Source organism: Bombus impatiens, unplaced genomic scaffold, assembly GCF_000188095.3.
Source record: "Bombus impatiens unplaced genomic scaffold, BIMP_2.2 scf_0565, whole genome shotgun sequence".
Taxonomy (NCBI): domain Eukaryota; kingdom Metazoa; phylum Arthropoda; class Insecta; order Hymenoptera; family Apidae; genus Bombus; species Bombus impatiens.
This window is the reverse complement of record NT_176984.1, coordinates 37220-57314: the sequence shown is the minus strand read 5'-3', so window position 1 is coordinate 57314 and position 20095 is coordinate 37220. Positions and strand designations below refer to the sequence as shown.

Here is a 20095-nt window from a genome sequence, read left to right as displayed (position 1 = left end):
ATTTAGACAATAAAATATTAGTTTCTTAAATATATTATGTCTGTGTACATCTTCTTAACAAAAAGAAGCAGTAAATATTTAATATAAAAATACTAAGAAGGTATAAGTTCAAATTCATAAAATGAGAATTCAATTAATGTACTGTAAAATGAAAAATAATTTATATTGAATAAAATGTGCAATACATGTTTATTTATTATATTTTGTATATGAAAAAGACGAAAAAGCTTTTTATAAAAAATCATCATAACTTGCGGTTCAAAATTCATATGTTCCTCACAAGCATCACTGTTTATGTACATCTATCAAATACGTGTAATAATGCATGTTAAGAATAATTATAAATATATCAAATCAGTGCCACTGTGCGTTTAGAATGGTATGTTTTTAATAATCCAATGCAATGTATTTTGAAAAATTATAAAAACTACGGAAAAAGTCGAAAACCATTAGAGAGTTCACTATCATTCAATGAAGAGAAAGAAATTGGTCCAATCACTGTCATGTTTCATTTAATAAAAAATGAAACCAGTTTTCTCACATCATAGATGTAAGGATTATTTAGCAAGCGCATAATAAATTGTACAAATTTGTTTATTGTGCTCATAAGTAATTATTATTATGTTGTTTTATCATATAAATTTTCTATAAAATTGTTTATAAGTAACATATATGATGTTAGTTGATAAGGAGCAAGCAGATGTTTGCTTTGTATATATCCAAGTAGAAGTGACCATAAATTCGTCCTCATATGACGAGGACATTTAAATGCAAGAAATTGAATTCAATGAAAATATTGTTTATATTTTAGCTATTAAACTACCATTTGTGAAAATTATGAAACTATACCGTGTAGCATATGTACGAGTATATTTAGTTTCTGTATTCTTACAGGATATGAAGACGCAATATTATTTCATAAACGTCTAATGATCGAGAAAAATATATACGTATATATATACATACATACATATATACATACATATTCATATAAAAAGCAGCAAGGAAATACTGTTTCTAATGTTTCACTAATAAAATGCAAGAGTGAAAGTATATAGTAAATATGTAATTCTTAAATGTTGGAGAACTCAAGAACTTTTATAAAATTAAATTACATAGACTTATTGAGTTGGCAACTAAGTGATAGCGGATTTTGTCAATACCACCTAATGACAAAATCCGTAATCACTTAGTTGCCAACTTAATATTCTGTGAAGGTCTAAGTAGTATTTCCACAAGGAAATCTGTTCTCTGATATTAAGAACTGTGGTTTCATATATGTACATTAACGTGTATGTCACGAATTCAAGATGCGTCTTAACGATTGTCAATCATTTGTTTAAGTGAGAAAAAAAACAGATCGCTCAAAGCAGGTTGTACATTTTTGCCAGGATGATGCTTGTACAGTATTTTTAATTCAATGTTCACAAAACCTGGCACTGATCTGTTTTTTACCTTCGACTTTCGATTATAGTTACAGAATACATACAGTTCGTTACTTTGCCCAGATTTATACACACCATATTAGCTTTATTGTAGACTCGTTCCAAGTGATCGTGTCATATGCGTCTCATTAATTTATTGAGGCTCTTCTTTTATCTTTATTATAATATACTTCAAAAATCATCTTCTCAAAGTGTGTCGGTATATTTATAACTTAGATATACTGGAGTGTTATACATTTTTATTTTAATTCTTTGTCGTATTCTATCTTTAAAAAGTTCTATATCTCTAAGTTTGTTTGATCTATATATCGCAGAGTTAACCAAAAATTTTAAAAAAATTTTATTTTGTAAAGTATGCCTAAATGGATTTACTCTTTGAGATCTAGTGTATCTTTAATATTCTTCCGCTTTGCCTCAGAATATTATTTGACTCATAGAGACTTATAAATAAAAATTAATAAGTATTAATAAGTATTCACATTATATATTAATGCGAGCGGAATATACGCATTTGGAAATATGTAATGCTCCGTACTAGCTTTATTGATCTTCGGAGACAAACGGAAGAATCAGATTGTATCTCAAAAAGTTAATCTCCCCATATCTTCTACGAGATGCACGTGCACCTATAAAATCGTTGAATACTCTTGAAATTTGAATATGTTAAAACAAACTTGATCAGATTACGATCATTCTATCGAGTATTCTTTCCTTACATAAGAGCGATACTTGACGACATACTGGAGTAAAGGATTTTTCTGTAAAAAATTGTAGAAATACTTCAAGACATATATTATATATTAGTCGTGTAAGTTTTTGGCATGCTACTGAAATGTAAAAACTGGGTGAAGAATTTGCAGCCACGTACATTCTGTGCTGCTCTATTTCACTTTGCCCGCTTATTAATCATGTAACGAGGTGTTTATTTCTATTAAGAACAAAAGCAACAAAGTGTGATTACATAACTATATTCATCTAAATCTAATACTACTAGTTTATAATAAATATATTTGTACTAATTTTAATCATAAACTTTGTTGTTTTTATTGCACTATAAATATAAGTTAGAGGAAAGCATAGTATGTTAATTTACATTTTTTAATTTGTATTGCTTAAAAAATAATAAACTACTGTATGACAGTGGCTTCATGAAACTTTAAAAAAGCACATTAATACCGTTTAGTAATTAATTTTTAGTTTTATTTGCAAGAAACAATGATTTTTGTATAAAGAAATAATGTTATAAATAATTTCGAATTACTCTAGTATTAACATCATTTGTATTACTATTAAGTGTAAACTTAAATACTTCAAAGTTCAAATAATATTACACAGGACCTATATTAATAGCTATTTACATTCTTCTGTTATGATTTGAAACAAAAGTAAAAATGTGTCATTTATGTGAATGCATATATTACACATCTTTTATCATTTTTTAAACATTCTCTCAAGTTTTTATTTAATATGAGTTAAGAATACATGTACATACATATAGTAGAATTTCATAAATTCTCTATATTAGTGACATTATTTAATAAATACGGAAATTTCTTATAAAATGTTGTGCAAAAGTATTGTGTATTCTGTTCAAAAGAGTCCGAAACCTCGTCGTAAGTATAAAACAACTATATTGCTGGTTAATAGAGAAATGAAATTATATTATTAAAATTTTAACATACTACACTTGGTAAATAATGTGTAGAACTTCATCATATGCCAAAAGCACCATTACCTGGAGAACCTGCAAAACCATATACACTTACTGAAATTCCTGGACCAAGGTCAGAAGCACTTCTCAATGAACTTTCTAAAATTCAGGTTTATATTATTATCACAAAATTCAAATTTTATTGAAGATTGACACATTCATATAAACAATTTTAAAATATTGCAGCAAGTAGGCTCCATTCAATATTTTGGAGACTACCAAAGATCTGTTGGAAATTACTTAGCAGATATTGATGGAAATGTTTTTTTAGATATGTTTATGCAATTATCTACCCTTGCTCTTGGATATAATCATAGGTCAATCCTTGGTGCATTATCTTGTGGAGGAAATCAAGTAAATATAATTGAAAATAATTATATTTACTAAAATAAGCTTAAAGGTGTCAACATAATAAATTTTTAGCGAGTAATAGCAAACAGACCTGCAATAGGATTATTCCCTGGTTTAGAGTGGCCGTGTAAAATACAGGATACATTGCTTCAACCATGTGTTAGATATTTTTACTTATCGAATTTGTAACTACGTTTATTTTATCAATAAGAATAAAAATAACATTGGATAGTAAATAATAATAAATAACAATGAATTTGTTAAATATAATATTATTTCACACATACATCAGGTAGCTCCAAAAGGGTTACCATGCATTTTTACAGCCATGTGTGGTGCTTGTTCAATTGAGCATGCTATACAAATGGCATTCATAAAATATGCAGAAAGACATCGACGTGGCAAAGATTTTACAGAGGAAGAAAAGGAAAGTGCACCTTTTAATAAACCACCTGGTTGTCCTGAATTGTCTATCCTTTCCTTTGAAGGTACCTTAACATAGTGCTGTAATATACCAACACTACAAATTGATGAAATTTATAAAATTAGGAGGATTTCATGGTAGAACATTTGGTGCACTGGCATTAACGCATTATAAGTACATAATGAAAATTGATATACCTTCTCTTCAATGGCCAATTGCACCCTATCCACAGTATTTATATCCATTGGATCAGCATGAAAAAGAAAATAAAGAGGAAGATGCTCGGTGCTTGGAACAAGTAGATTTGATAGTACTATGATATAAATTTTAAATTAATTTTGTTGCTAAAGATTGATAAAATCTACATCAAAATATAAAAGGTAGAGGATTTAATAGAACGATATGAAAAGAATATGCCAGTTGCTGGTATCCTAGTTGAAGCAATACAATGTGAAGGAGGAGATAGACACGCTTCCCCAGACTTTTTTTTACAATTACAAGACATGTGTAAAAGAGTAAATATTTAATATGCTCTGTTTAGATTTTTATAAGATACAAATATTGAGAAACATAACATAATAAATTTTTCAGAGATCTATTCCTTTCATATTGGATGAAATACAAACAGGAGGTGGTGCAACAGGAAGAATATGGGCACATGAATATTTTGAATTAAACATTCCTCCTGATATTGTTACATTTAGTTACAAAATGCAAGCTAGTGGATTTTATCATTCTCCCGAATACATGTAACATATTTATTAAACATAATAGTGTTTGAATAGAATATTGTATCATTATAAATATTTTTCATACTATCTATTTAGGCCCAAGCAACCATATAGAGTTTTTAATGCATGGATGGGAGATCCAATCCAAATTTTACTGTTAGAGGCAGTATTACAAACCATTGAAGCAGAAGACTTATTAACTCATGTATGTTATGTCGGCAATTATTTGCTTTGTCAACTAAACACCTTACAACATGAATTTTCGGATATTATAAATTCCGTACGAGGTAGAGGCTTTATCATTGCCTTTGATACGAAATGTAGGGATATGAAACAGAAATTAATGCATCTTTTACGTAATAAAGGTAATATCAAAAATTTAATATATTCATTTGACAATTTTTATATTCTGCTTCCGTATAGTAAATTTACAAATGTTAGGTATACAAGTGGGCGACTGTGGAACAAAATCAATTCGATTAAGACCATGTCTAATATTCGGAGAATATCATGCCGATATCTTTTTAGAAATTCTGCGCGATTGCTTGCAAGAACTTGCAGAGTGCTGATGTATTTGTAAATTATATTTTAATTATTTATTGTATTATACACTTGTTAAATATATACTTTAATACAAAAATATACGTTCTATAACATTATTATATGTATGTATATAACAACTAATTATGAAGTATATTATACGATAGTAATAATAATAACAGAGCGCACCTGCTGCCATTACATTCAAATCTAAATTCAAATGATATTCAAACATCGCGGCTAGTAGTCACATAGTTCCAGTTACCGATCAAGGACCAAGAATATACATATTGTCTGTGTACATATAAAGGAGATCGATATCAGTATGGCGGTAAAGGAGCGGCTCCATTCAGCGTGATTGGAAATCAAGATTATTATGGCTCAGATTTTACATTACATAACGGGAAAGTGCATTTCTATCGAAGTGCATTTTTCGCGACGCCTAGTAGCATCTTGAACGACCATAAGTATAGAACAAAAAACAAGACATTAAGTTTGTCATTGTGAGTAAAGAAAAGTAAACGAAGAAGAAAGGATTTTACAAGGACGTTACAACTTACAACTGATAATTGCAACATCGCAACTGAAGTCCTTAGCCCCGGCACGTTGAAGCGTAAACAGTCACCATGGCAAAGTACGAAGATATTGCGTAACACTTTATCTAATTATAGCAGCGTAAAAAGTGCATCACTAATTCAATGATAATGCTCTGTTTACTATGCCACGCTGCAAACTGTATTACTATTACACTTATTTCATCGGTTTATTTCTTGGCGGCATGTCCCTTTTTAAATCTTTAATTTTTGTTAAACAGAATGCTGACTTCAAGTTGGTGTGGGTTTATGGATTAATAGTCAAAATATTTTCGTATTTAATTTTTTTATTCACATAATACTTTTATGTTGCTAAGTTATGAATATGTATTAGTTTACATTATTGGTTCTAAAGTAATATATTTCCTTTATTTCGTACTTCTTAAAAATTATGTATATACTTGTGTATGTATATGTGTATGTATATGTTGCTATAAGTAATTAGTTTATATGTATTTATAGCTTTTTTGTTTTATTCTTTCCATAGTATAAAAGTATGAGTAATTACTATATAAATTATAAATTATATTTTCACTTGTACTTGTTAGGGTAATTCACATAATGTATAAGGAAACATTTTCTTTTTTCAGAGTAAGGTTTCAGACTTTATTACGTTATAATTATGCCTCCTTATATTATTTCATAATAAAATATATCATATTAATGTTATTAATTTTATATACTTTTAGTTAATGTAGATAATTTACATAGATATAAATAAATTATTTTCAAAATTAAGAATTTTGTCAAAATAAAATTTTCCTCCTTCATTTTGTGTTTTATTCTATCTTCAACAGTTTATCTAAAGTTATTAGATTAATCAGAGTTGAAAATGTTTTCATTGCTAACTAATTAATTCAGTAACTTCATACAACTACTAGCATCATAAAAACTGGAAAAACATGTTGAGTTTTTAAAAAATTACTGAATCATAATGATGCAATGAGTTCTTATACAAAACGTAGTGTTATATATAACAATGCTTTTAAAAGATATGTTCTAAATTGTAATCTTATCTCCTTTATTTTGTTATCGGTTAGTGGTGCAGCTAATCAGTAATTCTCTGTTCACAATTATTTACTTCACAGACTCATTCGTGTATCAGAATCAGAGCAAGTTATAGACATTAATATTATGTCTATAATTTTATAAAAATGAAAGTTGATAGGTTTTCACAGTTATATATAGAACAGTTTTATCAATTACTCCAGGGTAAGCTACTTCATTTATAAAGGAGAAATCACTTTGTTCGTGTTCAATATGAATTTACAAATCATATATAGTATTACATAACTATATACATACTATCAACATATTATATAAGTTAATATAATATATATGTATCAAATTATGTTAATTCTGACTTTTTTTTTTAGAGAGATGATGATAGTATTTGTTTATGACACTGTAAGGTGTTGTAAAGAAGATGATGATCCTGCAGAGGCAGTTATGTATTTTCATCCTGCATGGGTATCTCTTACGCAAAGATTAGCTCTAGCAGGGCAATTAATGGCTGTTAATCAGTTTCTTTCAACTTCGTTTTCCAATCCAAAATCAATCACATTACAAGGAGGAAAATTTGTATTAAAGAAATTTGGACAGTACATACTTGTAAGTGTATCGTTATTATATTTTTTCTTTATATAGGTATAATTAATAATAATTTATTTACTTATAAAAATAATTGAAAATATAAGAGAATTTGACTACATGACTTCAGAATTAATATAATGCAAAATATGAAAATCATTGTATGTATGGCATAATTTGATAGTAGTAGTTATCTATTAAAGCAGTTACAATTATCAGTGTAGTCTCAATGAATGAAACATAATATTTTTCTCATTGCTTAATGTGTCATACTTAGTATGAATTAATATTTGCCACATAAATTTCATTGTTTACTACTTTACAGGCAGTTGGAACTGATAGGAATATTCATGACTGGATTCTAGAAAGGCGTGCAAATACATTAGAATCATTGCTAAAATTTTTTCATTATGATTTGAATAAGATACTGGAATCATTTAATAATGACAGAAATAAGTTCACAGAGAAGCTTTATCAAATGTTTGAAACATATTTGCCAATACTTCAATATAGTGCCAATCTTTTCTCCAATATTCCTATCATTAAACTTCCAAAGGTATGGTTCCTTTTTAATATATTTAATTATTTATTGTGGATATAATATAAATTAATATATGTTGTTTTAGAGTGCTAGTAACATATTTTTAGAAGCAATTCAAGTTTTACAATATTATCAAGAAATCAGTGGTATCATAGGTGGTGCACTCTTCTATAATAATAAGTAAGTTTCTAGAGCAGTGACAAATAAATTGTTCTTTCATTTTAAAAACTAAAAGTATTAATATTTTAGGGTAGTTGCAACTCAGTTAAGTGCTGAGTTGACCAAACAAATTGTTATAACTGATCCATATAGAATAAAGGTATATTCAATTAAAATATATTAATAGTATGTAATATTTACATAATATACAATATTGTTTCTTTTAATACAATTTTTTAGGCTCCTGCAGAGAGAATATCGACAGAATTTCATCTACCTGTTGGAGTACAGTTATTGCGAGTATATATAGAGCAAAAACAGTTTACGAAACTTATACAAGAAGCAAATAATGAACGATATTATAGTTCTTATTTAGATTCTGTGACAAAAAAGATATTTCAAAGAAAGGTTAGTAGTTTTTGACAATGAATTATAACAATTATTTAATGATGAAACTATTATATTCTTAGAACATGTCCAAGAACAGTAAGGAACTCCCTTTGTCCGGAATGAAACGTGATACTTCTCGCATTTTTACTGTACCTGAAGAAGGAGAATTAGATTCATTACAGTACAACGATAATAGTCACTATGTACCCTCCGTACCACTTACAGCTTACAGTTCTCCAGTGAAACGTAAACAGGAAAGTAAAACAGACCGTCCTAAGTGTGTAAATCCTTTAACTCCTAGCGTTTGCTCTACACCATTAAAAGATATTAATAGAGTATTACATGGTAATGCTATGTTAATATGTAACACAAACGAAGATACAAATAATGAAGCAGAAGAAGAAAAGAAAGAAATAAAAACAAATGTAGATGATATTCCAGATGTTGTTAAGGAAGCACTTAGATATAAACGTTTAAATAAATTAAGAAACGTTACGCCAAAAGAAAAACTAGTTAAACGAAAAGAATTTAATAAGAGAAGCTTAAGTATGCATGATTTAGGATCGTCCAATTTGTACTCCAATCGAATATCAGTAAGAACATATGGATTAGGGTTGCCACAATTAAAACAAAATATATCTCCCGAAACTTCTCCTCAAAAGCAATCTTTACATAAAAGGCAGTTTCATACAATTACTGACCCATATTATCCTATATTTCGATGTGATGGATTACCAGTATCTCAGTCTTTATATAATCAATATATATCTTCGCATTACGAAGAACTTAAGGATGATCGAAATAATACAATTAATCGTAACGACTTTTTAACAAGTTTAGCTAACGATTGTAATATGAAAAATGTAACAAATAGCTGTGATACCATGATCAGTGATAATTTAGAAAAATCAAGTAATTCTCGTGACATAAAAATAGATAGTAAAGTGAAACAAGAAACTTATCGCAGATCAATGAGTCTTCCTTTGAAACCACTCAATATCACTGATAATGATGATAGACGAAAATCAGCATCGGAATGCGGTAACGTGTATGAATTTCTTCAAAAGAAAAAGTTGGATGGTCTACAATTAACACCTCTTATGTCTAAACTCAGTTTACTTGCTGATGAGAGAACTAGCGGTTTTTGTAGTAGAGAAACAACTCCTAGTGAATTTCGTGATTTATCGGGCTTTTCAACAGCAACAAATCAAATAATTAAGCAAAAACTGGAAGCAGTTAATAAGGAAACTGGCAGTGACGGTGAAGATGAATTGGAAGAAGATTGGGTAACTACTTCCAAAGATGAAGTTTCTTTTGAGAAAACAGAACTATTTCTCTGTGGACATCATAATATGGTGCTAGTACTATTAATGGAAAATGGAACTGCTAATAATCCTGATCTTATACACTCTCTCGTAAGTATATTTTATTGTCTAATATCCAATATATTGAAATTTAATTTTTTGATAATATATATTATAGTAATACATGTTATAGTGGCAAACTTGCGTGAATACGTTAGGAAAGCTTGAAGCTAGACTACAACAATGTTTAGAGCCTCTACCTTCAAATGAAAATAAGGAATTATATAGTATATTAAGTATTGATCCTCAATGGGACACAATAAATCGTTCTGGACTCTGGGGTGTCACTGAATTGGATATTGTTTCTTGCCTTCATGATAGGTTCACATATGCCAGCAATCTCACAGATATTATTGTCAGGTAATTATTTAAGAATTAGGTAATTTGATTCATTTAGTGCAATTTTGCATATGTCTGCTTGCTTCAGTAGACCTATTTATATCTTTTTGCTCGGTTAAAATAATACTACTACCAAAAATTTTCAAGAAAATGAATTGTATTATACATTTAGAGTATGTTTTGTTTTATATATTATGAAGCACTAAACTATTATATAATAGTAATATATAAGTACTAACTTATATATTTATACATTATGAAGCACTAAACATGTTAATTTTTCATGAAATATAGTAAAAAAAATGAGTATATTTTATTAATTAACTAGAACGGAGGATACCGTTGTTTATGGTAACCAGTGTGGAAACGTAGAGGTATTTTATCAACAAGCAGTGGCTCCAAATACCTCTGGAGGACTTCCAACTCCTGCAGATTTAATGGGAATTGTGTCTCTTAAAGCAAAACGTAGACTGGAAAGAGATCATGGGATTGTATTGCTATAAATAATAATTATCTACAAATGCTTCCATCACAATCTCGTTTAGGATTGAATTGTTTTATTTAATATTTTGTTCTTTTTTTTATATTTCCCGGCATGGCAAATTAATAATGATATATAACATTCTGTACATATTTTATCTCCAAATAGTAGTACATACATTTTCCTGATGTTTTTAATAATATTAAATAGAAGCATTCTCTTTACCTTGTTATATGGTAATACAAGGGCATTAAAAATGGGAATGCAATTCTTCATTTAGTAGTTAGCATGTAACAGTAGTTGAACTCTTATTACCATAGCAACGATTTTCAAATAACCATATATAAACATCACGTATATATGTTAATGCGTGTATGTATACTTTTAGTATTATATTTATTTAAAACGTCCATATTTTGAGTAAGAAACAATGAGTTCAAATTTTCATATCTCTTTCCAAATAAAAGGATAATTAAACATTCCATTAATTTAATCGACCAAGAACATTTTTACGATAAAAAAATACTACATATTCATAGAAAAAAATATTACCAAATTTTCTACATATATTTTTGTAATAAAGATCATACTATTGAGTCTAATAATTTAAGAATTGGCGGTAATCAAGGAATTTTTATATCACTCACATGTACCGACCATACATAACAAAACCGGTATTGAAACGTTACTATTTTCGCGATCATAAATGATATATTTTAATACGAAATATTAAATGTTTTATTAAAAGAAATTCTTCGATAATAAATTCACACTGAACAATTGGTTTTTTCATAATAGTATAAAAAGTAACGTGAACTTCAGATATTGTATATCTTTATTACATTTTTTTATCTTATTAAATATGAATGATGTTACGCAATAAAATTTGCAATTACATTTAAAAGTTTTGTATCATAAACATAAATGTAGTAAAAATATATATTATACCTAAATAATAATTTTTATCATGTATGGTTTCAACAATTAGATAAATAATGAATAAATATTCATAACAGGTACATAAATATTCTTTTAAAATATTTAAAATTGTAATACAGTTTAATAGCATGATGCAACAGTTTTTTCAAGTCCAAGCTTTTAATGTCTTAAATAAAACAAAATCATTCTAGTATTGTAATGCTATGTCCAAATTAAGTGATATTAAGTATTAATTTATTTGTCTATTTACAATCGTGTTATTATGAGTAAAGATTTTTATTGCGTTTAAGCATAAAGCAATTAATTGTTGTTTACTGCTTGACCTCTTAACAATTCCGTTTTGTATAAATGAATTTATATTGTATGTATTATAAACATATAATTAGTTCTTTGTATATAAATATATGTATGAAGCGTCTGATATGTAATCTGTTTACATGATTTATAAATAATAATATAATTTTTAAATTTATTAGTATAAGTAGATTAAACTAATAATATTATTAAAAAAATAATGTATAACATAAGAGGTCAGTATGTTAACAAAAAAGAATGTTATAAATAATATTAATGTAATTCCTGAAAATCATAAAATGCGTTATAAAAACTTAATAATAACTAAACATCAACGTCTAGCAATCACATTATATATATTTTTTAATGGTATTTGTTAAATATTTTAATTTTAATCTGAAAAGTAAATTCTTCCCGAAAAAATAATTTTTTTATTAATACGTTTAGTAGTTTATGTATTCTTCTGTTATAACTATAGTTGTAATTTCTAAGATGAATATAAATTTTATCTTAAGTATCTTTGTATATGAAGATACAACCTAAAATGAATTATGATTCTTCTAAATGTTTTAGATACTTTGACGTAATAAACGATTTCTAATTATTACGTAAAGTCCATATTTTATATTGTTTATAATAATATGCAGTATTTAAATTTTATTACATATGTTGATATGTCTCATATTGTAATTATAATAATCTTCTAAATATAATTATAATAATATCTTTAAATATATAATAATCTAATCTAGTCAGTTATTGTGTATTGCGGGGAGCTATGAATATTTCAAATTATTCCTTACTAACAGTATGTATACTTTAAATTGATTTTAAGTTATGAAACACTTTGTCCCTCTTATTTAAACTAGTTCCAATTCAAACTAGTCATATCAAAGTATAATCGCAGATATTAATTCACAAATAATATAAGACATACATGCAGTAGAACATGAACAACAAAACACTGTAATGTCATCCATGGAATATACTTTAATTGAATAAAAATTATAATTGAAATATGCGATACTTGAACTTAATCATTTTTTAAATTTTTATTTTGATATAAAATAAAATTATTATAGATATTATACTTCAAATAATATATGTTTCATTTTTCATTCCTAAATATTTTCAAAGAAAAAAGTAGTTTCTTTATAATTGATATAACAAAAAAAAAGAAGAAGAACATTTTAAAGAAATAGAAATCATCCTTTTTTCTATATTTATATGCAGATATCTATCATGTGTCTTGAAATCGTTCTGCTGCCTTTTGTCGACCTCGATATAGTAGAGAAGAACGAGTCGAGGCGATCCTCCTAGCTCTGCCGCTTCATTAATATGTTTGTATCACGCGCTACGCACGTTTCTGATCATTATTTACATTAAACAGGTAATTTACATTAAACAGGACGCGCCTCTAAAACCAGAATTTAAGTGTTGACACACGATCACGTTTCGTCATATAGAACGGCGAGCCTTCGCAAATGGAAAGTTTTATACGAATGAAATACTTTGAACTCTTCCTGTTTGTGGTGAAATAGTTTTCAGAAAAATAGTTATTTTTATACAACGACATATATATAATATTAACAAATATATTATACTATATATATACTATTGCTTTACTTTAGTAAGTAAACTAATGTTTACTCTTTTTAATCATTCAAACATGTACGACAAAGTTGACTTTGATTTGTAAACATAATTAAAAAATGATTAATTTGTTTAACTTGTTTAAATACTAAAAAGATGTATAATATTTTTTCAATAAACATAATTGTATTTTATTTTCGCGTTTGCTATACAAATACAAAATAGGCGTGAAAAACAAGAATATTTACTGGAACAATATTTACAAATACATTTTTGTTATTAATTGCAATTAATAAAGTGTACAAGAAATTTTTAAATGTTAGAATACTTTACAATTTTATATTTTCAAACATATTGTAATAAAAATTTTGAAAATTAGCATTTCAATATATCTTAAATATTTTAAAAGATATCACGGAGGATATTAATGTGGATTTTAAATAAATAAACTAATCAATATAATTGAAAATCGACAATAAACAAAATTTCTTCACTACATACGTTAAAAAATATTATTTAAAAAAATGACCTTAAAGATAATAGTTCCACAGACAAACCGATGAATAAAATATTAGGTGATTGTAAATAATCCTGAAAAACCTGCTATTAGTATTATACGTTAGATTTACGACTCACAGTTTTTAAAAGAATGCGACACAAACAAGCCTCCCTGATCAACCAATCAGCGATCAGGATATAGCATTACTGATTTTCACGCGCTTATATTTAAGCAAGATGTTTCCGATTACAAACCACGAAAAAGAAATCATTAACTAGCTCGTTCTAACTTTCCGCAAGTATTCAAAATGGTATGAAATTTATAATCTGTTTTTAGCTAAGTTCTACTATAAAAAAATTTATTATTACAGTACCGTAGTAGTATTAATACTATTTAATTAAGGACATTTTAATTTGTATAAATGTTAGTTTTCAGTTCGAATATAATCGTTCGTAATTTAAATAAAATAAAACTTTTAATGTTCTCTGATTTTCAGATAAATCGATAATATAAAATTTTTAATTTCATTTTTTTCAGACTACATATACAGATAAAGGTCACAAGGTAATTATAGTAACACAAATACTTTAATTGAAAATATAATTATACCATATATTTAACATGTAATTCTTCGTTTTTAGCCTTTAGGAGGAAAATTCTTGTGCTTCGATCACGTCAAATTCTGGGTTGGAAATGCAAAACAGGTAATTAGAACAAAATAGTACATATCTACTAAAAAAACCAGATAGTTTCATTAAATAATAGATGAAATCATGAATTTCATGACATAAGCAAATATTCAGGATTCATATTTGTTAATACTTTAAAACATTTTCTCGCTTTTCGATATTTGTGATTTCTTTTATATTTTCACACAGAAACAAAATTGAAATAAGCCACCCACCTATTATTAATTTATATTTAAACACATTTGTTACTTTAGGCAGCCAGTTATTACTGCACTAGATTGGGTTTTGAACCTTTGGCTTATCGTGGTTTAGAGACTTGTTCCAGGCGCGTAGCATCACACGTCGTTAAACAAAATCAGGTAAATACTAAACAAATGTTTATTGTTCATATTTTTATAAAGTAACATCTTTTACCCGTCTAATATCTTATATTAGTAAAAAAATAAAAATACTGTTTTTATTTATAGATTATTTTTGTATTTGAATCAGCTTATGAACCTGATGATGAAGAAATGGCAAACCATCTTTCCCGACACGGAGATGGTGTTCGTGATATTGCTTTTAATGTTGAGGACATAGACATCATTGTAAAAGTATGTTAATATTATAACTTCCTGCGAATATATGAATGAAAGGATTATTATTTTTTAGATCGCAAGAGAAAGAGGTGCCATAATAGTAAGAGACATATGGGAAGAAAATGATGAATATGGTATTGTAAAATTTGCTACCATAAGTACCGTAAGTACATACAAAGAAAGAAAATAATGAACTAACAACAGTATTTCAATAAAACATAATTATTCTCTTATTTACTAGTACGGAGATACATATCATACGCTAATAGACAGATCCAAGTATAACGGATTCTTTTTACCAGGGTTTCAAAAGCTATCAGAAGACCCATTTTTAAAGACTTTGTATGTAACTTAAATTCAATCAAATTATTCTTCAAATAATATTAAGTTTTTAATAATTTTGTTTTTGTTACTTAGACCAAAAGTAGGATTGAATTTTGTTGACCATATTGTTGGCAATCAATCTGACAAACAAATGGAACCTGTTGCAAAATGGTATACAAACTGATAAAAAATTTAAGAAATTAGAGAAGTCTGTACACGCGATTGTGTTTTCTATATAAAATTTGTTTTATTGTAGGTATGAGCGATGTTTGCAATTTCATCGATTCTGGTCAGTAGACGATTCTCAATTACACACAGAATATTCAGCTCTGCGTTCCATTGTCATGACGAATTGGGAAGAAACAGTGAAAATGCCTATTAATGAACCTGCACCTGGCAAAAAGCGTTCTCAAATCCAAGAATATGTTGAATATTATGGGGGAGCAGGAGTGCAACATATTGCTCTTAATACAAACAACATAATTACAGCTGTAAATTACACATTTGACATAGCTTTTCGAAATTTAAATAAAATTTAAAAAATAAGAATTTACATTATTTCACAGATACAAAATCTGCAAACTAGAGGGCTAGAGTTCCTAGATGTTCCAGACACTTACTATGATATGTTAAGAAACCGTCTAAAAACCAGTGGTGTACAAATTTTAGAAGATGTCAATATACTTCAAAAATTAAAAATTTTAATCGATTATGATGAAAATGGATATCTTTTACAAATATTTACTAAAAATATGCAAGATCGTCCAACTCTCTTTATAGAAATCATTCAAAGGCATAATCACAATGTGGGTATTATAATGATCATTAAACCTACCATAAATCTTTTAAAACTGAAACTAATAAAATTATAAAAATTACTTGTTGTAGGGATTTGGAGCTGGAAACTTCCAAGCGCTATTTCAAGCTATTGAAATGGAGCAAGCTAAACGTGGCAATTTGTAAAATTCATATTTTTAATACTTATGTCAACTAAGATAAAATACAATTATATATAGCAGCTTGTTTTTTAAAAATCATGCTTTTCATCTTCATTACGTTAAAATTTTTTTATACTGCAAGTTGTAAAATAGAAACTACCATTATGTTATTAATTCCAGATATTGTATTTAATGGTCAATATTTGTTTTACAAAAATACACGTAGTATGAGGGAATAAAATATGTAACAATACAATTTAAAAAGTAATAATCAATCATTAAAATTAAATATTATATGCTGCTATATTATATTGTGATATTATGTCATTAACATGTAATCAATAGGTGTATTTAGAAAAAGTGGAAAACAAGAAAATTATTAAACTGTATTTATTTTTAATGCTCTTTTCTTTCTTTTGTGGCCAAGATATAAGCAAATGTTTTTCATATAAAAACTGCAGTATCTAGAAAGAATGGAATAATATGTGATGACAAAGGATATTAAGAAGAAAGTAGCTCACTTATTTTAATCTCTGGGGAGTCCATGGCTCAGATACCTGTCTGCTATTAACTGTAATAAACTTGCAGACATTTCTCTTCATACACTATCATGAATGCCAAGACGAAAGATGTCATGCTGGCAAAAAAATGAATTCCCCAGTGGCTTCAACACAAAAATCTGTGAGAAGGCATGTGGTGGATCTTCATCTGCCTGTAACAAATTATAGATATATAATTATACACTTAAGCTATATATATCATTACTACATGTATAAATCTAATAAAAGAATATATAAAATACATAATTTTCTTTTCTTGCTAATATATTTTACATAATCGTAATAGACCTTAATATATAAAAATTGTATTGTGTAAAAATATATTGGTATGTAATTGAATTACTATCAACAAAGAAAAATTATTATTAAACATAGCTAATAATCTTATTAATTGCATCCCATGCAAAAACTATGTAAATGTTTTAGAAATGTAATAAAAATAAAGAAGTATACAGTACAATGACAAACTCATCATACAATCAAATTCTATGCGAAAAAGGTTATATTACTTTTGACCTATGATTAAGCTAAAAATAGCATCCTCGACTATATAATTATAACATTTTGATTATTATACAGATTAAATACTATAGAATTTTTTCTATTTAAAAATATCTGATAATTATTACAACATTAAAATACAACATTAATACAAAAATTAAATTTAATTGAATTATTTTTATTTTCATATATTCATATATCATTTCATATAATATTTAAACTACTGTTATATTGATACACAAGACAAATTAATAATAATAATTGTTATTGTTATAAACTTATATTATTATTAGTATAAATTATTATTAATCAACATGTCATTAGACTTTAACCAAAAGAGAAAAAATATATTTTATTCCGGTCAGTTCAGCAATTTAAATTTTTTTTATCATCACCCTTATTACATATGCATATAATACATTGTACGCATTTTTACAAATGTATTATTCCAAAAATATTGAAATATGCGGATGGTGCAACAAATTATTTATACTTATTACATAGTTTAAAATATAATTAATTATATAGTACATGCAAATAGTGAATTAATAAAATTATAAAACTTTGGTAAATTTAAATAATTATAATAACAAACATTAAAATGTAGCAAATGTTTTCACTATTATAGAGTTATTTTAAGTTCTCAAATTTACCAAATTGTTAAATATTAATATTAGTTAATTGTAAAAATTATTTTTCTCAAATTATTGATTACAGCAAATAGCAAAGCAATATTGCAAATAACACATAATTGAATTAAAATTAATAATAAGAAAGCATATTGACATACATGAAGCAGCTTTAGACATCAAAAATTAGTATCAGGCTTGCCTGTACCATGGTACGAAGATCAATGGAATAGCAATACCTGACGCCTAAACCGTGTTGTGCAGAGCAAGTCTGAAGATGTCATGCTGCACGTAAAAGCTGGTGCCAATTGGTTTCAGGACAAATGTCTGGATGTATGCATGGGGCTGATCCTCATCAGTCTGCCCAATCATCAACAATCACTGACTGAATTTTCTTATTTCATCTTCTTTGCGGAGGTATATAGAGAGATTGTTGCTGGACATTAGTCATAGCTCAATCTCTATCTTCATATGGCAGCACAAAAAATGTAAGGCAGTACAGTACACATTTGTGTAGCATGTCCAGCCAATAAAATACAATATATGGACGAATAAAAATATAAATGCGTCAATGAATTTAAAAAAAATATCGGGCCAAATATATCTCTTTGTTTAGAAACTGCATTAAATTGTGTATGATAGAAGAAGTTAAATTACTGAACTAATTGGAATAAGATCTCTGCACATATTAAATAAAATTCTTTCATTTATGTATAATCTCTGCTATTAGCATATATATAGCATATATTTATATATATAGTATATATATATATACATATATATATATATATATAAATATGAATAATTGTGTATATTTTTACATGCAAATTCCCTATTTGCTTATTCATATTATACTCATATAATAATGAAAAGTTATTTTCTTTACCTGCAACCTTCCTAAAACATTAATAAGCACTCCACCATCAAACATAGGTTGTGAATCAATGGCAGTTATTATCCGATTTATTTTTTGAAATGTTAAACTCTGAAAATTAAAGATTACTAATCAATATAACAAAAAAAATTAATTTATTTTTCTTTAATTTCATAATCTTTTTATGAACTATATGATTTTCTAGTCTATATAAAATATACTTATATTAAAAAATGATAGGTATAGTATAATGAAATATGTAATAAAATATGACATATATAGCCCATTTAAAAAAAAACTCACAGTTAATTTTTCCATGATTTTAATAGCACCTTGTATTTGCAAACCCTCGAATGTCATGAAAGATGACTCGGTCTGTAAACGTAACATCGAATAAGTATATAGAGAAAAAATTGTTACAATAAATAAATGTGATTAGAAACAATTAAAGCTTACATTATACATATTTATTAAATTTGGTCTTTGTGCGGGGTCGTCAAACATCGCATAATACTGTTGTACGAAACCCTTTCCAATAACTTCATATTGAGCGTTCAATGCCATCACGCTAACTTATTGTGTTCACACTCACTATACGATATCAACAATATCAGTCTTTTTAAATGATTCAATCCTTCGACAAATCGTATTTAAAAAAAGTTCTACGACAAGGGTAAAATAGTACCTATTAACATCCCTCGTGCAAGATACAAGCGAGCAGGAAGCTACTTATGCCGACCAATCATTTCGATGTATCGAGAAAATCATCGGGATTATTCTCGAACTCTCGAAAAGTTTAGATATTCGGCAACGATTGTACTCGTTTTTGTAGAAACAATGTTGCTTCTGATTCGTGGTTCAGATTGAAAATATACGAAATCAATCCGTTGCTTTTCTGAAAATGATATGATATATATTGCAAGAAATAAATAATGATGTTTAAATGATGTGGTGGATAAAACCGGTCCGAACGAAAATTTTCTGCCAAGAAATAATTTTGTTAAACGTCATTCAAACC

The 20095-nt window shown here is 27.2% G+C and overlaps 4 protein-coding genes across 8 annotated transcripts; 3 read left to right on the top strand and 1 right to left on the bottom strand.

Moving 5' to 3' along the window:
* Window positions 1-2: 2 nt before the first annotated feature.
* Window positions 3-5714, top strand: LOC100748779 (4-aminobutyrate aminotransferase, mitochondrial-like). Its single transcript, XM_003491491.4, has 10 exons — window positions 3-3058; window positions 3151-3266; window positions 3343-3510; window positions 3580-3666; window positions 3800-3995; window positions 4057-4229; window positions 4312-4446; window positions 4523-4680; window positions 4759-5027; window positions 5104-5714. The coding sequence occupies exons 1-10, from the start codon at window positions 3007-3009 to the stop codon at window positions 5229-5231; spliced, it is 1482 nt and encodes a 493-aa protein (XP_003491539.1). The 5' UTR covers window positions 3-3006; the 3' UTR covers window positions 5232-5714.
* Window positions 5698-11516, top strand: LOC100744735. 4 transcript variants are annotated; one of them, XM_003491457.4, is made up of 9 exons: window positions 5698-5836; window positions 7172-7406; window positions 7711-7941; window positions 8012-8106; window positions 8176-8245; window positions 8326-8493; window positions 8556-9890; window positions 9973-10199; window positions 10507-11516. In XM_003491457.4, exons 1-9 carry the CDS (start codon window positions 5829-5831, stop codon window positions 10679-10681), a joined length of 2544 nt encoding a protein of 847 aa, XP_003491505.1. In that variant the 5' UTR covers window positions 5698-5828; the 3' UTR covers window positions 10682-11516. The 4 variants fall into 4 exon arrangements, with proteins under 4 accessions (XP_003491505.1, XP_012244087.1, XP_012244091.1 ...); XM_012388664.3 differs by lacking the exon at window positions 5698-5836 and adding an exon at window positions 5891-6036; XM_012388666.3 differs by lacking the exon at window positions 5698-5836 and adding an exon at window positions 6644-7007.
* Window positions 11517-14006: 2490 nt separating this feature from the next.
* LOC100750043 (4-hydroxyphenylpyruvate dioxygenase) lies at window positions 14007-16913 on the top strand. The gene is made up of 11 exons (XM_012388659.3): window positions 14007-14294; window positions 14522-14548; window positions 14626-14688; window positions 14928-15032; window positions 15141-15266; window positions 15325-15414; window positions 15493-15593; window positions 15669-15746; window positions 15832-16066; window positions 16142-16381; window positions 16464-16913. The coding sequence occupies exons 1-11, from the start codon at window positions 14292-14294 to the stop codon at window positions 16536-16538; spliced, it is 1143 nt and encodes a 380-aa protein (XP_012244082.1). The 5' UTR covers window positions 14007-14291; the 3' UTR covers window positions 16539-16913.
* On the bottom strand, window positions 16889-20090 carry LOC100744618 (probable nuclear transport factor 2). 2 transcript variants are annotated; one of them, XM_012388662.2, is made up of 5 exons: window positions 19763-20090; window positions 19534-19668; window positions 19381-19452; window positions 19090-19188; window positions 16889-17225 (listed from the first exon to the last, which is right to left on the bottom strand). In XM_012388662.2, the coding sequence occupies exons 2-5, from the start codon at window positions 19639-19641 to the stop codon at window positions 17112-17114; spliced, it is 393 nt and encodes a 130-aa protein (XP_012244085.1). In that variant the 5' UTR covers window positions 19642-19668; window positions 19763-20090; the 3' UTR covers window positions 16889-17111. The 2 variants fall into 2 exon arrangements, with proteins under 2 accessions (XP_012244085.1, XP_012244084.1); XM_012388661.3 differs by adding an exon at window positions 18443-18563 and having other exon boundaries at window positions 19534-19975.
* Window positions 20091-20095: the final 5 nt, after the last annotated feature.

Bases quoted from the DNA above. Each gene is read 5' to 3' on its own strand.
- LOC100748779 (XM_003491491.4), top strand. From the start codon at position 3,007: ATGTTGTGCAAAAGTATTGTGTATTCTGTTCAAAAGAGTCCGAAACCT. The intron at 3,059-3,150 runs GTAAGTATAAAA...AATAATGTGTAG, and splicing joins AAAGAGTCCGAAACCTCGTC to AACTTCATCATATGCCAAAA. The intron at 5,028-5,103 runs GTAATATCAAAA...TACAAATGTTAG, and splicing joins GCATCTTTTACGTAATAAAG to GTATACAAGTGGGCGACTGT.
- LOC100744735 (XM_012388664.3), top strand. From the start codon at position 5,921: ATGCCACGCTGCAAACTGTATTACTATTACACTTATTTCATCGGTTTA. The intron at 7,942-8,011 runs GTATGGTTCCTT...ATGTTGTTTTAG, and splicing joins CTATCATTAAACTTCCAAAG to AGTGCTAGTAACATATTTTT. The intron at 8,107-8,175 runs GTAAGTTTCTAG...TTAATATTTTAG, and splicing joins GCACTCTTCTATAATAATAA to GGTAGTTGCAACTCAGTTAA.
- LOC100750043 (XM_012388659.3), top strand. The intron at 15,033-15,140 runs GTAAATACTAAA...TTTTATTTATAG, and splicing joins ACGTCGTTAAACAAAATCAG to ATTATTTTTGTATTTGAATC. The intron at 15,267-15,324 runs GTATGTTAATAT...ATTATTTTTTAG, and splicing joins ACATAGACATCATTGTAAAA to ATCGCAAGAGAAAGAGGTGC.
- LOC100744618 (XM_012388662.2), bottom strand. From the start codon at position 19,641: ATGGCATTGAACGCTCAATATGAAGTTATTGGAAAGGGTTTCGTACAA. The intron at 19,453-19,533 runs GTAAGCTTTAAT...TTACGTTTACAG, and splicing joins ATTTAATAAATATGTATAAT to ACCGAGTCATCTTTCATGAC. The intron at 19,189-19,380 runs GTGAGTTTTTTT...TTTAATTTTCAG, and splicing joins AAATCATGGAAAAATTAACT to AGTTTAACATTTCAAAAAAT.